At 36.4% G+C, this 16,429-nt stretch overlaps 1 protein-coding gene across 3 annotated transcripts in view; it reads left to right on the plus strand.

Moving 5' to 3' along the window:
* Positions 1 to 16,429, plus strand: part of MRPS9 (mitochondrial ribosomal protein S9) — a 44,064-nt gene that overhangs the window by 20,839 nt on the left and 6,796 nt on the right. For 2 of the 3 annotated variants that reach the window (XM_005306999.5, XM_065580937.1), the window contains 3 exons: positions 2,895 to 2,974; positions 10,386 to 10,471; positions 14,245 to 14,320. In XM_005306999.5, the coding sequence (XP_005307056.2) occupies positions 2,895 to 2,974; positions 10,386 to 10,471; positions 14,245 to 14,320 (242 nt within the window). The remainder of the gene's footprint in view (positions 1 to 2,894; positions 2,975 to 10,385; positions 10,472 to 14,244; positions 14,321 to 16,429) is intronic. The other variant, XM_042854551.2, reaches the window with a different exon arrangement.

A 16,429-nucleotide genomic window follows, 5' to 3' on the forward strand; every position in this document is an offset into this window, starting at 1 on the left:
TAAAATCATGTTGGAATTGAAGAGGCGGCAAGATGGAAATAATAAATGTGATTTAAAAGTCTGATGGCCATTTCCTACTAACAACACTAGACTACTAGTACATGTGCTTTCAGGACTTATGAACTCTTTCAGACACTGGTCTAATCCTAGTGATTGTGGAGTGTTTTTGTATTTATATTCAAAAATAGCCTTGTCAGAAATGATCACCATTTTTCAAGGAAGTCGTTCAACTCTCTAAAAGTTACGTCTTTAAGAACTCTGAAGTGCAAAAATACGAATTTGTACTTCAAAATGGTCCTTGAGCCATAATCACTGAGCAGTTATACCATTACCAGCCAATATAGTATCAGGCAGCAACATGAACATATACTTCTCACCCTATTTTTTTTTTTTCAGTTTCTTAGTTTTACAGACTCAAATACGCAAACACTATCATAAATTTGGTCAATAACTGCATTTTTTAATAAAAGTTGAGTCTAACTTTCACATTGACTGACTGTTTTTAAAAACAAACAAACAAACAAAAAAACGAGGAGTACTTGTGACACCTTAGAGACTAATAAATGTATTTGGGCATAAGCTTTTGTGGGCTAAAACCCACTTCAGATGCATGGAGTGGAAAATACAGTAGGAAGATTTATATAACAGTACATGAAAAGATGGGCGTTGCCTTACCAAGTGGGGGGTCGAGACAATGTGATGAAGTGGGTTTTAGGCCACGAAAACTTATGCCTAGATAAATTTGTTAGTCTCTAAGGTGCCACAAGTACTCCTCGTTTTTGCTGATACAGACTAACACAGCTACCTCTCTGAAACCTGTGTTTTAAAAGAAATTGACCATGGTGAAAACAGAAGCCACTTGGTTGTTTTAGTTGCAGTTGCTTATGTGATGTCTGAATTTGGCACCGTTTTTACCAGTGTTCCTTCTGTCTGTCAGCTTAGTTCTTTTCCTACCACTACTGCCTCTGCCATTTCCCTCCCTTAACTTTTCTTTGTAATGCATATTGTGCTTATCAGGTCTGTCAGAACTTGTTTTCATCTGCCTCTGATCTTTTACAGACTGTTTCTTCTTCATTGGTGAGGAGATGGTTGGGATTTATTAACTTTTTCAGTTCATAAAAAAAGCAACGTCAGTTTCCTATTCCTGCTGCTTTTTCTATGAACATGGTGAGGGCAGAGGGGAAACAAAAATGTTGTTTCCGTTTATAAGATAGGATTTATTAGTGCAGGCCAGCATTAAATAAGCGTCTACTCACCTGTTTTATCTGCAGCATCCCATCTTAGCCACTTTTTAGTATAGACTGGGCATACCAAATTACTTGGAAGTTTTGTAATGTGTGCAAATGTCTACAAGAATCTGGCTTTGACTTTACTAAATTAATCTAACACGTTACCTAAACCAGGTATAGCTTTGGTGTCCGGGTTTAATACCTCAAATAAATCAACTCACTAAGTCAGGTACTCCTATTGAAGAATATTTGACAAAAAATGACTGATAAATATTGTCAGTGCTTGAAATTGATATCAGTGAAATCTTGGCTCCGTTGAAGTCAGTGAGAGTGTTCTCACTCTAGAAAGATTTCACCCTATATATACCTGTTAGATTTGAATTTCTACTATTAAAACCAGCAGAATTTAATACAAATAATATGCTTAATGTATTTTACTAAATACTTTCTCTAAAGCTGCTTACAGTTCTGAACCTGTTACTTGTACATTTTAGTTATCTTCTGTAAAGTTAGCGTAGTGTTGTGCTACTTAAGAAGACTCTCGAATCAAGAGAACTGATTTTCACAGCTGCACAAAATTATGGATTTTAAGCATTGTTTTTTAGTTTATCTATTTAAATGTTTGCAGTTGTAGGTAATTATGGGGGGGTCGGACAATAATTATTTAATGAAAGTAGACATTGAAATTCAAAAAGTTAAAACTTTATAATAGTTAAAATACAAATTGTCAACATCACATATCAAAATATACAAAGTAAATATATTTAAATCAAACTCTATGTTCTGAGGCTGCATTTTCCTTACTTCGCTGATTTGAAGAAAATATTTTTGTTCGTTTGTGAAATTGACATTCACCCATAAAAATCTAATCCTTCCAAGCCTAACTATAATATCTTCTGCACATCTTCTCTGCCCAGCAGTTGCACTGGTAATTGCTTCAGATTCAATTTGTAGATTAAGATGACGTGTCACTGTAGGAGGTAAAATGACAGAAAAGTTTAACTTTAAAATAAAGGAAATTTTTATTAGATTAAAGTATAAATCTGTTCATAATTTTTATATTGCTAAAGCATCACATAAATGTTTCGGCTCCTGTGATTAGACAGATGAAATTGTTTTATCTGTTTTGCCTAAAAATATCTGCGTTCTGCACACTGTTCCCTCTAGAATATAGTTGAGATATATTATCAAGGCAATGTTAGAAAGTTTATTCAGAAGCTGCCCATATAGTAGTACTACTATTTCTAGAAGACTTTATTTTCTGGAGCTGTCAATCTGGCACCTTTCATAATCATGATATAGCATATAATTATCTTTTAGTGTGCATTTCTGTCTAGTCTAAACTTGGCACCTTTTGCTGTATTCCTATTACATAGATTCCTTGAGATTTTATTTAAGATGTACAGCAGGGCTTCCATTATGTAATGAGAGATTTAGAATGTTATATTAAAAATATCTGGTTATATTTGCAGATTGAGGTGGGTTATAACAAGGTATGTTAAAATATTAGCACTCCAGACTGGTTGAATACTGGTTGAATGTGTCTATTCTCTGGTATTTTAAAAGGTAATTAGTATTATCAAAGAGGTTTATAACTGCAATTTAAATACAGTTATTTAGTTGCTGTATATTATTGCTTTTTTGTCTAATTTTGCTTTTGATTAGCAATCCAATGGGGAGAAGATCGCCGTCCATTTCACTTTCTCTTTTATACTGGCAAGCAGTCATTTTATTCATTAATGCATGTAAGTACATTATAGTCTATGATAAATAATGTTGACTCTAAGTCAAGTAAAACATTACATCAGAACTACATTTCAGAAACTTCTGAATTTACCTAGTGATTTCAGAATGGACCATAATAACACTACCAGAGGTGAAACATAATGTGTTTTGTTAAGTGATAATATTTATTCTTTCATTTAGGGAGAAGTTGTTGCCTAATTTAAAAGCGAATGGTTTGTTTTTCTTTTTTCTGTTTGGTTTTGATTATGAATTAGGTGTGAATATTCTGAACATTTCATTTTATACTGTAGTTTAATTTAGTATCAGTAAGGGTTAGCGGTGATGAATGTCCATCCAACAGAGATGACCAGATTTAGGATTATTCATTATCATATTTAAAATACATGGTTTTCGTCTTAAAGAGAAGAATTGCAGAAATGTGCTGATCTTTAATGTGAAAGAAATTTGTATTAAGTAGCTCAATATATATATTTTTTTTTTTAATTTTTAAAGATTGTTTGTTTTTTTTCATGTAAACTTAATGTGCACTTAGGTTAGTATGTTTGCAAGACCATGGGATCTCTGTCATTTACCTTTACATCTGATAGAACACTGCTGGTCCCGACTTCTTTATTGTGTGTTATGAAGAGCCCTTTTATAAATATGCCCATTAGTAGCACATAAATTCTTTGACTCCCTAGAAGAGCCTTAGAGAGAGATGTGTAGTATTTTAATGTATGGTTAATGTAAGACCAAAAAAAGACCCACTTTTGTAGTCTGGTACTTTCAATTTGATGCTCCTGTCAGATTCTGTTTTCCTCATTATGTACTCTTGAAAAAGTTAGAACAACATTTATTGGACTTCCCAAAAATCAAATTCTGTGCATAGGTTTTCTTTATTTTTGAGAATTATCTGGTGTTTGTTTGTGCTCTACAAACCCAAAGGACAAAATCCCCACTTGTCAGGTACATTTATTTCTTGGAAAAAACCCTTTTTTCGTTTTTTGTTGACCTTGGGCAAATGAGCTTCTTGCCCTGGCAGAAATGAAATGAATGATAAATGTAGAGTGTGTCTTTGCTGAGTAATGGAGCTGCAGCATAGGCTTTCCACAGAGGTTTTCTCCTGCACAGCCTGAGGCAGCCCGAGGACCCCTGCTGTTCATTTAAATAGGTATGTCAAATCTGCCTCGAAACGCCGCTGGTTTGATCTGTGGTAATATTTGTGAAGGTTCCATATGGACTTGAGCCCCCTGCAGTGCTAAGAAATAATGTACAACGCTTCATGGTGCAGACGCAAATTTTCTCTGAAAAGGGATGCAATGCTGCGTTTTAGCTGTCGGAGAGGATGATGGAGCTGACGCGCTAGGCCTGTCAACTTGTTACACGGATGGGTTGCACGCAGCGAGGCTGTGGAAAATCTGTGCCTTTTAACTTTTCTACTTAATCACGGTTGTAGCATTGCCTTTAGTCTGTATGCTACATTAATTCTCTTCCTGCCTTCTGCCTTTCATCCCAAGTTTCACGGAAAAAAGTAAAGCATGCAGGTCTTGTAGAGGAGCCTTATCAAACAGCTGTCATCTGACAAGCCATTTGCATTTATTTTGGCTGAAACAGAGCAACCCAAGGGCAAGATGTTTTGTTGTGTTCCATCATAATGAAGAAATTACAAATTTTACAAGGAGCACAATTTTATTTTTAGCTCTTCCTAGCCTTTTAAAAAAAGGTATGTAAGATTGCCTGAGAAATAGTCTTAAAGGATAGTGTGTATCCTGTTACGATACCACTTGATTAAATCTTCTTCAAATGAAATCTGCTTGACAAACAGATTTCATTACTGTAGGATATTTTAAAGTACTTGAGTGTTCTTGGGACATTTCTAAATGTGTCCATTAAATAGAATTATATAAAGCAGAATTAATTAAACCGGATTTAACATCCTTTTAGTTAAGCAGCTGCAAAAAAAAGGTGAAATCTGTATACAATGCTTAACATTGTTTTAATCTCTCATCAGGCTAAATGTGTTATATAAGAATTATAGATTGATTTCTTTTAAACTACCAAAACTGTAATTCATACAGCTGGGAGAAAGAAAAGATTGCATGTTAATGCAGTATTTGCATGAATGACAATATTTTGTATGGATTTAAAAAAAAAATTGCTACATAAAGAGTGATAAGTAGGATAAAGAAATGATTATTTGGCCTAAATGTTTGTCAGTCACAACTGCATTTACTGACAGGGATCTCAGATTTTATTAATTGCAGTTGAGACAACCAGTCACAGCAGTGCCATTTGTTTAGGTAATGCTAATCAAAAATGTTAGACATCTGTTAAAAGTAGTGAATACATATATTCACCGTACATCTTATAAGATCCAGTTTATATGTGAATGTATGACTTGAATATTAACTAAGACTTCTATAAAACTTGAATATCCTTTGTATTCACATTGCTCTCTTTGTTCTGCTTGTTGAATATAGTTTAGTCTTGGGGACGGGGCAGTTTATTCACCTCTTGATGCACAAGGGATTTGTTGCATGTAACTCTAACGTACATTGAGAGAATTTAACCCCTTCACATGTGTTGTGGCTATTCATCTCATTCAAAATGTTGCACTTTGAATACGACATGGAAAATTGCATTGTTTGCAAGTAATATAGTCAGGTTTTGTAATGTGATCAACAAGACAGTGTCCTATTTTATACATTTTTTTGTTGGACAAATTTTGTAGCGTACGTAGTTCTGATTATTATTCCCTTCCAGAAATCTCAGTGAATGGAAACATCATTGTGGCCTTATGCTACTTTTATCAAAATTGTATTCAATGAAAATCATTTTATATCTCAGGGCATTTTAAGTATATTGAGTGTTTCGATTAAAAAAAACTAAAAATAATATATCAGTCAAAAAATATTCACTTTCAAGGTAGGCAAGTGACCTAAAGAATTTAATGCATGATGTTCTGGGTCCTCCAGACATTTAAAACAAAGATGTTTTTCATAAGCTGCTTTGTACTTTGAGGATACTTTTCAAAGATCCAGTTCTCACTCATTCCTGTCCTCAATTTATTTAGTAATAAGAATAAATCCTCCTTTAAAAGAGTGCATCCTAGTGCAGATTAAGGATTTGAGCCTTCCACTAGATGTGGGAGCATTTATGGCTGCCTAGTGTCTTGTAAACTCAGCTATTATGCAAACAAAATAGCTGATATTACAAGACAACAGACATGTACATTCATGAGTTTGACTATTGCATCTTGATAAAATCTTCTGAAAAGTGAGTCTCTACAGTAGTTTCCTATAATTTTTGGGAAATGAGGATTTAGATGTAATTGTTTGGCATTATATATGATTATTTTGCAAAATAATCTTATTTAACATCATGATTGCATCTTACCCTCTTAAGTCCTGAATCTTGCAAAGTCTTATATGTGTTCTTAACTTTACGCATGAGTAGTCCTATGAAGTAGTAGAACTACTCCTGTCCATAAAGTTTTGTAACCTAAATTTCACTCCATGAGAGAAATGAAAGTTGGAAGTAAAACCGAAAGGTATTGGCAATTGTATTCGATGAGAAGACCTCTCCTACTGTAAGACGTACACTAATTGTAGAAGTACTTTTTATATGGCATTCCATTTTTTCCCTAGTCTAGATTTTTTTTCATGCAGACAGTAAGTCACTCTGATAAAACCATTCCAGAAAATAGGAACTCTTTCTAATCACTAGAAATGCACATACATGGAATTTCAATACATTGAGGGGATCTGGCATTTTCAGAAATTCTCAGGAAAATCCTACTTTTTTATGCAAATTTGAAGTTTCCTTCAAAAAAAAAAAAAAAAAAAGAAAAGTTGTTTCTAATGATTTTTAGTTGTGACATGAACTGCACTCATTCATCTCAGTAGAGCTTCTGAGCCTAATGATTATTCAAGGTCTCCCTCTACACTTGTTGCATATTACTCAAAGCAATTTTAATTACAATTTAAAATCACTTCAGACTAAGGCCAGTTTACAGAAAACTTACAACTATATTTACTCCCTTTCTTTCCTTACAGCAGCTCTCATCCCAATTGTCTTTGTACTTAGCCCAGGATTCTAGTAATATCTGCTAACCTTCCCAATAAATTATGTGCACATTAGGATACAGTGAGTAAGGCATTCCAAATCCTGGGTGGTTCGCTAATAATCTCACTTCAGGGTCTGACGTGCTCCAGAATCCACTTTGCTCTTGGCTCAATAGGGAGGTAGATAGGTGTCCCAGCTGCCTCAGTGCATCTGCTTTCTCACCAGATACGAAGATACTGCATGCCTATACAGGAGAAGAGAAGAAGCTGTAGAGTCAGGAGTCAAGCGAACAGCCTTCCCATATATTTACAAGGGCTGCCAATCCAGCCCCTTTCCTAATTGACAAGCTCTATCTAGGTCAAACCTTTCAATGGCCAAAAATCTCTTGTGCATTCCCAGCTTTATTCATTCTACTTCCAGAAGTTTTAGGCCACTCATAGGAACCCTCTTCTTCATGCCCTCTGTTCTATTGGGACAAGCCTCATAAAGTGTGTCTACACTGCAGAGAAAACCCTACAGCATTGAGTCTCACAGCCCAGGTCAATTGACTTGGGCTCTTGGGGCTCAGACTGTGAGGCTATAGCAGTGTAGATGTTCCCACTTAGGCTGCGGCCTGTGCTCTGGAACCTAGCGGAGGGGAGAGGGTCTTGGAGTCTGGGCTCCAGCCTGAGCAGGAACGTCTACATTGCTATTTTTAGCCCTGCAGCCTGAGCCCTGTGAGTCAGTTGACCCAAGCTCTCAGACTTGGTTCCGTGGGTTTTTCTTTGCAGTGTAATCATATCCTCAGTCACCTGACCTGCTATCAGGAAAACCTTTAGCCCCAGAGAAGAACCTAAGCTTTCTTGCCTTTACCTGACACTTCTACCCCATAGATGCAAACATTTTCTATCTATTCTCCGGTAAACCTCACACCATCCAACCCTACTCTGTGAATGGTTTTCTTGACAGGTTTGACTGCCTTTTAACCTCATTCCTAACTGAAATGCACGAGTTACTTCAGAGTGGCATGAGATGCTTGCTCTCTGAGTAGCACTTTTCCATACCTCACTACCCTACAAAGTGAGAGACCAGACCAGGTAATCACACCGAGGTATCTCACTAGGTATTGCAATGTAGGAGCAGTTTATTTCAGTCTTACAGATATTTTGAATAATGTTTCCTGTGTCTTAGGATATCAGACGTTAAAATATAGAAGTAGACACACACAAATGCCACAGATTGGGAGAAAATTCTACACAGATTTGATCATACTTAGTTGATTTCTAGTATGCCTACCCAAAATTAAAAAGTTACTGGAAGGCTTACTGCTACGTTTCAGTCTGGTCTGTGCTGTTTTTAAAGCAATTGGGTTTTTTTGTACTTCAGAGGTTCTATACACTTATGTTGCTGTTCTAAAAATATTTAATTTGCTTATTACATTATTATAAATCTCAGCACCAGCCTGCATCAGATTCCTTTTAAACTGATTCCACAACCATTTAAGTGCTGTGAGTGCAACTACTTTAGAAAACTTATTCTGATACTTTTAAATATCTGTATATTTTTATTGCAACCCTACTGGGAATGTATATTTATAGATAAAGAAACTTTTAAAATCATGATTGTTGGGTGCTTACTACTGTAAGGAAGTTCTTTATTATTTAAGTGTTAAGTGGTATTTAAGTGTTGCATCAGCGTCTTTGTCACTTATTTCAAATTATGATATTGCGTATTTTAACAATTAGCACTTCGTACAGTGGTTATTACTAAAAACTCATAGGCTTTCCTACATTTCGTCTGTTTCACTGTTTTAAATTTTTTGCTTTTTGTAAAGTAGTCTATAAAATGTAAAAATGTAATCCTTGCAACTCCACAGTAATTGCAGCACTATAGTATCTCCTGTTCTAAGTTTCGGAAGATACTGTTGATGCTGCAGATAGCTGGGGCTGTGAATGTTGAGGTTTTTATTAGCACCCATTGTATTTCATAAAATAATTGAAGGGAGTACACAGTGCTCATCCATAAGGCTTTGTCAGCACTTGCTAATCTAAGTGGGTTCTTTGGAATATGCAGTATTTAGTTGTAGTACCACCACTTCTGTTTTTCTTATAAATATTACTTGTTTTACTTAGGATTAAGTTGCTGCTGTAACTCAAAGTATTTTGATGTTTCTTTTTAGCGTGAACACTGAACTTATGGGTAATTTAGCTTCATCCGAAAGCTAGATTCTTGAAGAAAACAATTAAGATTGAGAGTATGTACTAATAATCTCAGGGTTTAAAAAGAATTACAAAAATGTTAAATTATCAAAAAACAAACACTAGAAACTTGGGAAATTCAGAATTAAAGTTAACCCTAACATTTGAAAGTATGGAAATGCACAGCTATGGCAACCAGACAGCCTTAACTCTGCTCCTGTGGGTATGCTCTGGGAGGAAAGGAGAAGGGACTCTGACTCAAACTATCTATTGCTGCAGGTGAACCGGTGTTAACAATGGTGGGAATTTTTTTACAAAATTTTCCTAATGTAGACAGGGCTTATGTAGAAGTTTTACTAAATGGGTAAGAAATCAATTAAGGAAAGTTTAAAAACCTATCTAAATGTGTATCCTCAATCCCTCATTTTATCTGTGCAAGGAATCTCTAGATAAGCATAGAGTATTCCAACAAACAAAAGGGGTAAACTCTACGTACATAGTAGCACTGAAACTAAAATAGTTTTGAATTCTTTCACCCTTGCAATACCATTTTTGTATATATTGATATTAACCGAAACTTCTAACAGATTCATTATTACACATGTTTGAAAATACACCAGTGACAAAAATGTACTTGCTATACTGTGTGTGTTGCTTGCTGAGTTTTTGACAGACTAGTATTTTAAAAAAGCAGATTTGTTTATGCACTTCCCCAAGCACAAGGAAGCTGTGATCTCAGTTGGGGCCTCTAAGTGCTACGTAATACAAATATAATAAATATCATCACCAAAATTAAGAGTTGCATGGAATACACTATATAAATACTTACTTTTTCTAAAAAGGCAGTTCAAAGTTCAAGCCAGTAATTGTTTTTTATATAGATATATTGTCCACCTCCTTTTTAGTTTTAAGAATGACTTAAGCATCAATCCTTCAAACAGTTACGCACATGTTTAACTGCTATGAGCAGTAGTCAGTGCAGGATCAGGGTCTTGTATACATTTTGAACCTGCAGTGTACTTTTAACTGTTAAATACTGTAACCATTTTTACAATCATCTTTTTGTACACTTCAGGATGTTTGGATAATACACATACATAGATAAGTAATGTGTGAATATTTTGTTATTTAAAACCATATAAATAATAAAATATCTGTACCCTTTAATGCATATTTCTATATATTTTAGGAAATATATGGGAAACTGCTAGACATTCAGAAATACCAAGACCACTTGAGAGCCCAAGGCTTACTTGCTGAGAACAGAAAAAAAATGTGAGTTTCCGGCTTGCACTAATATTGATATCAGTTTTCTTAAATTGCTTTAATATATTATTTTAGCACTTCCTTCAATCTCGGTTTCAAACATTTTTTATTTGATTTTTGGAGATACAATTTTGAAATAATTCATGTGAAATAACACAGTATTGCCATCCTCAGGAGATCAAAAACCAGACTCCAAAAAAACATGAGATGATTAAAAAAAAGAATGTTTTTTAGTCTTTATAACACCTGTATACTCATCTACTTCTCTGCCAATGTGTGCGTGATCATTTCTAGTTGGAACATCAACCTTAAATCACAAAAAATGCACACCTCTCCCTGACTGCTCAGATGGAGACTCCACTTAGCTTCTCCTCATTCCTAAAATAGGGGAACTGCCATCCATTTCCTATTAGTGTCTCTCCTTCTTAGTTTCCCACCTTCCCCACCATATTCCTTCCTGCACAAGGGCTATAAAATGGAGCTCAGAAAGCAACGAACATCCAAGAAACACAAAGCATTCTGACTGTAGATCAAGTGTTTCAATTATTGTTCAGTAAAGATTTATATGAGCTACAAAGACAGGAGATGCTGCTGAGATGGTGGGCCAATCCATACATGAAGGCAGGGCTCAATGGCAAGGCCAGGTGTGTGTCGTCAGCCCCACAAGCTCTTGCATTAGGTTCTGCCTGGGAGTTTAGCCCTGGAGATAGCAGGAATGGAGGAGTGTCTCATGTCATGACAGCTTGTCCTGCAGGTGCCAAAATCCCATGACTCGTGATTAATTCATAAGAGTTGGCAATACAGTTAACATTTCAGTCATAAGAGCAATCATTTCTGATCATAATTCCTAATTATGGATAAGTGATTCAACACTCAAGGAATCTAATAGGTTCCTTATTGTGTTTATATTAACCATTCCATTTTTAACTTCCTCCTTTTTCTCTTCCCAGTGCCAACATATTTAAGTAGTTTTACTTTCCGTTACCCCTTTTCTTCTTTCTCTTCCAAAAGGGAAAAGAGAAACAATTTCCCCCTCCTCTCTCTTAATTTCTTGCCTTTGTTTAGCACATAACTGAGACTAGAAGAGGATGGAGAACAATATTTAAATACTCTTGTTGGGTGAAGGTGTTTTGAGTTTTTTTGTTTGTTTGTTTGTTTGTTTTTTTCCCCTCAGCAGGTTTTCACGGTAGATAGTTCTATGTTCGATGCCATTTTCCTTGAGGATTTTACTGACTGGGTTATTGGTTACTCATTTCTATTGAAAGTCAACGGAAAATTCCTGGAAGACCATAATGGTCATTTGTCTGTTAATGAGCCTTTTTAATGGCTGCAGTCAAGATTGCTTGTCAGTCTTTGAAATTAATCAATATTATAAGACCTGGGTGCAGTTCGCTTCCTTTTGAGGAATCCAGAAACTAGGATGCAGTAGCCCAGTTGTGTTTTGAGAATTTTTTGTAGTAATTCCTCCATAGACTGAGTGGGCAGTGAGGATTCAGAGAAGGCTTATAGGGTTGGAGAGGTTTCATTGAAACCAAGGAATCTGTGTCATATTCTCACGGTGCACTCCTTTTTCTCCCAGTTAAATGGTTGCTTTTTCAGGGCTGCGGTTCTTTCATGATGTTCCTGCTATGTGTCTTCAATCCAGCATTATGTAGTGTTCCAATGCTCCATAATGATCTGCAATTTTTTCTATTTTAGCTGTTAATTTTGTGTTTGTTTGTTTTTTCATGGGTAAATTGCAATGAAGAGCGCATAAATATATATAAAAAAATGTTTTCAGCACTGTGGTTTAGGGTTATAACTACTTCAGTGTACCTTGCTATGCTTTTCTATTTTGGTAGCTGGGACAGTTGTGTTAGCATGAGACATTTGTCTTTAGCAGTGGTACACTAGTTTTTTATCTTTGTTTCTTAGTTGACTGAAGTTCACATTCCTTTATGATTAAAGTTTCCTATGGCATGTAGCGTTTATTCATCATGCCTTTCGAGGAGAGGCCCTTTAGGCTATATCTGCACAGCCTTTTGGAGCCTGCAGGAGTGAGCCTTCCTGCCCAGGTGGATAGACTCAGGCTGGCATTCTAAAAATAGCTGTGTAGAAAAAGCTTTGAAGTTGTGGCTTGGAATCAGAAGCTCCAACCAAAGCTGCAACTTCAAAGTGCTGTCTACATAGCTAGTTTTAGAGCACTAGCGTGAATCCCTGCTAGCCCAAGTCTGTCCACCTGGGCCAGATGGCTCAGTCCTGCTAGCTCCAAAATGCTACATAGACATACCTAAACCTGAGCAGGCAAGGGGAGAATGGGGTTGGAGTTCATAGTGGATGCTGCTGAAAAATAATCTGATTTAATGTGATTCCTTCCAGAATTTTGCCAGTTGATTTACTCATGTGAATAATGGTGGTCGACATTTCTTTCATGTTTTAAAAACCAAGTGGTTGGAAGGATTTTTTTCAAGTTTTCCAAAAACATGTGCCTCTTCCTCTGGGACCAGAATAGATACTTTAACTCTAAAATGAAGAAGAAATACTTTTTTTCAGAGAATTGAGCATCTGAAAACGGGCTGTTATACAGACATTTTGCAATCATACCTACAAGGTTAGCCCTGATCCTACAGAGACTTAAGCACACACATAACTTTACACATGTGAGTAATCCCATTGACTTCATTGAGGTTATTCATGTATAAAGATAAGCATGTATTGAAATCTTTGCAGAATCCTGATTTCAGCTGCCAGTGAAAACAGTAATGTTGTCAGGCAGTAGGGGAGGTCATTTTAGGCCCTGATTCAGGAAAGCACTTAAACACATGCTAAAGTTAAGTATATCCCTGAATAATGATGCTTCCTGGAATTGGGACCTTTAATTGTGACACTAAAAATATTAATTGACATTTATTGTTTCTAACAAATCTACAAAAGCAAAAAAATAAGAGTTAAGGCTTCATCCTTAGGTCACCTTGTAATTTCACCCCCATTACTATATGAAGTATGCTGTTTCAACAGCCAGTGTTTGAACACTTTTTATATAATACCTACATGAAAAGGGCATATTTGGGACAGTGCTTTGAATTTCCTTTCTTTTATTGGTTTAACTTAATTCAGACCTTAAGGCTGTTTCTCTACACTGGACTGTTTTCTTTAAAATTTCCACCATTACTACCACTAGCGCACTTCCTCCGTTGGTAGCGACAGTGGGAGTGCTGATACAGAGTCCAGCATTGTCACGTTGTCTAACCTAGCTCAGAGTAGTTCTAGATGACATGGTTAAAATGCCAGTGGCTACTAGTTCCCTTCCTATATGAGCACCCCCACATTGCTGCCACCAGCAGAGCTGCACCAGTAAGAGCAAGGATTAACAGGGGAAGATCTGGACTTGTTGACAAGGACTTGTTGTTGTCTTGAATCTAGTTTTGTGTGCATTTTGTTTTGCTGAAACCTTGTGGGCCAAGTTTTTAGAACTGAGTTATAAATCTGTGGAAAATTAGCTTATCGTGGAACTGCTGATTGGCTTTTAACTTCAGTAGCAATAATGAGTGACACTTAAGTAAAATTCATAATTAACTCTTGATGCAATGAATTTAATAAGTGTAGTTACCATTCCTTTCATAAGAAAGAGCTTTTATAACTAACTTAAACATTATAAATCGTATTTACATAGTGAATATCATACTGTTTTGCAGTAGAAAATACATTTCCAAATACAAGTCTCACTGTATGTATGGTCCTTTGTGATATAACTCTAATTGCATGGTTAATTAAAAAGAGAATATATGTGATATTTTAAACAGAAACCTGATTGGCAGCAGATGGCTGATTAAGGAGGAATTGGAAGACATGTTAGTGGAAAAACTGTCAGATCACGATGTGAGTAATTAATCTTTTTAATTTAAGGGACCTGTATCTTAAGAATACAGACTCCGGCTGCATCCTGAAAAAGTATGTCTTGGAGGCAGGTGCTTTTTTTTTAAATATCATCCATTTTCCCCCCTCCAGCTCCTCACCTAAGGCTAGGTTTACACTACCCGCCTGAATCGGTGGGTAGAAATCGATCTCTTGGGGATCGAATTATCGCGTCTCGTCAGGACGCGACAATCAATCCCCGAATCGACGCTCTTACTCCACCAGCGGAGGTGGAAGTAAGCGCCGTCGACGGGGAGCCATGGAGGTCGATTTTGCCGCCGTCCTCACAGCGGGGTAAGTCTGCTCCAATAGGTCGAATTCAGCTACGCTATTCGCGTAGCTGAATTTGCGTATCTTAAATAGACCCCCTCCTGTAGTGAAGACCTGCCCTAAGTAAATGTTTGTCATATTGGCATGTTATCTCGTGCATGCTACAAAAATTTCCCACCATTGTTAACATGATCCATTTCCATCAGTGGTAACGTCATTGGGAGCTCTTGTGTAGATGTGCCATTGCTGGGTCATATAACCCTGCTCAGAGACGGTCTAATTAACACAGTGCTTAAAACCCCATTGGCACTGATGAGTAGGGCTCATCTATAGGACTCCCAATGTTACTATTATTGATGAAGTTGAACTGATGGTAGTGATGGTGGAAAATTTTTGCAAAATTTCCCTACTATAGACAAGACAGACTATTATCTGCAATATGCTTGCGTCATATGAAATTGATTCTGAAGAACTCTGCATCTGGCACCTTACTACTTGCATCTCCAAGAACAAGTCCATTAACTCCCTATTGCAGCTGGTTTCCATGGGTGAGGAATAATGCTGATGTTTCTATTACACTGAGGTTTTCCAAATAAGAACAGAGGTCCAAAAATCCAGATCCAGTCTGCCTGTATGACCATCTAAATTACACCTTACCTGTGGAACCTTAATTTCCCAGTGGAATTTGAATTTCGAATTGGGCTGCACCAGACAGGGTTGACAACCTTTTGTCTAACCATTCTAGATATGTTGTTCTCTGCATCCTTCATTGCTGTGTATTCCACCATCCCTTAGAGATTCAGACTACAGACCATCTCCCTAGCAATGGAAGCAGTCCTCAATTTCGCTATCTCTTGTAATACTATGGTGGTCGGTATGGATTTTCCTGTTTATTTTCCCAAAGCCCCAGGAATTGTTCCGCATTCACAAGCATACCCAGACATTTTAGTGTTCCTCACAGCTTGTCTTTCTACCGTACCTCACACTTCTATGAAATATCAGTGGGCTAGAAAATACAATACTAGGGATTGCCCTGTGAATAAATACAAAAAAGCACAAAAGCTCAGCCTCTGGAAATAAATTGAAATGTTTGCATGTACTATATTGAGTCCTTTAGATATTCACTGTACTCTTTTGCCTGCTCCATTTATCTTATGTTTTGTTTTGCAGCAAAGCTTTCTGTGGTGCTTGCATTAAGGGTACTAAACAAAATGGAAGCAATTGATCTTTTTTTTTTTTTTTTCCTACATGCTCAGACAACTGTCGGAGGTTTTCCTCATGTACAGCTTCCACAATTTGATTTCCCACACACACACACTTTTAAAGGCATTTGGCGCATACGTGTTATGCTAATGTGTTTTTTTTTCACCAAAAAGCGTTGCCACAGAAATCTGCATTAGAACATTGGACTGAAATAAAACATAAAACCGAGTGATATCAAAATTTATTTGCTAATTTATTTGTAAGAAAGTAGCCCACTGCAAAAGATGCTAGAAATACAGCATAGGTAAAAAGAATTCTCAAAAGTAATTTTAAAAATCTACTTTTTCCTACTTATAGGGTAAAAATTTTCTTATACACAATGGCATCCTTATTTCTTTGTTACCGGTGGTCCAAAACTCCTGCAAGTAATGCCTTATAGCAGGCCATCCCAGCTTTCAGCACAAAGGGGTTAATGCTGAGGTGTTTACTTTCTAATCACATGTTCAAGAACTAGGAAAAAAGCACACAGGAGCAAAGGATAATTTATTTCAAGAGGTTGCCCTTTAAGTCAAGTGTCTCTTGAATTTTTAAATATCTTGA

The sequence above is a fragment of the Chrysemys picta genome, chromosome 1 (genome assembly GCF_011386835.1).
Source record: "Chrysemys picta bellii isolate R12L10 chromosome 1, ASM1138683v2, whole genome shotgun sequence".
In the NCBI taxonomy this organism is placed as follows: Eukaryota; Metazoa; Chordata; order Testudines; family Emydidae; genus Chrysemys; species Chrysemys picta.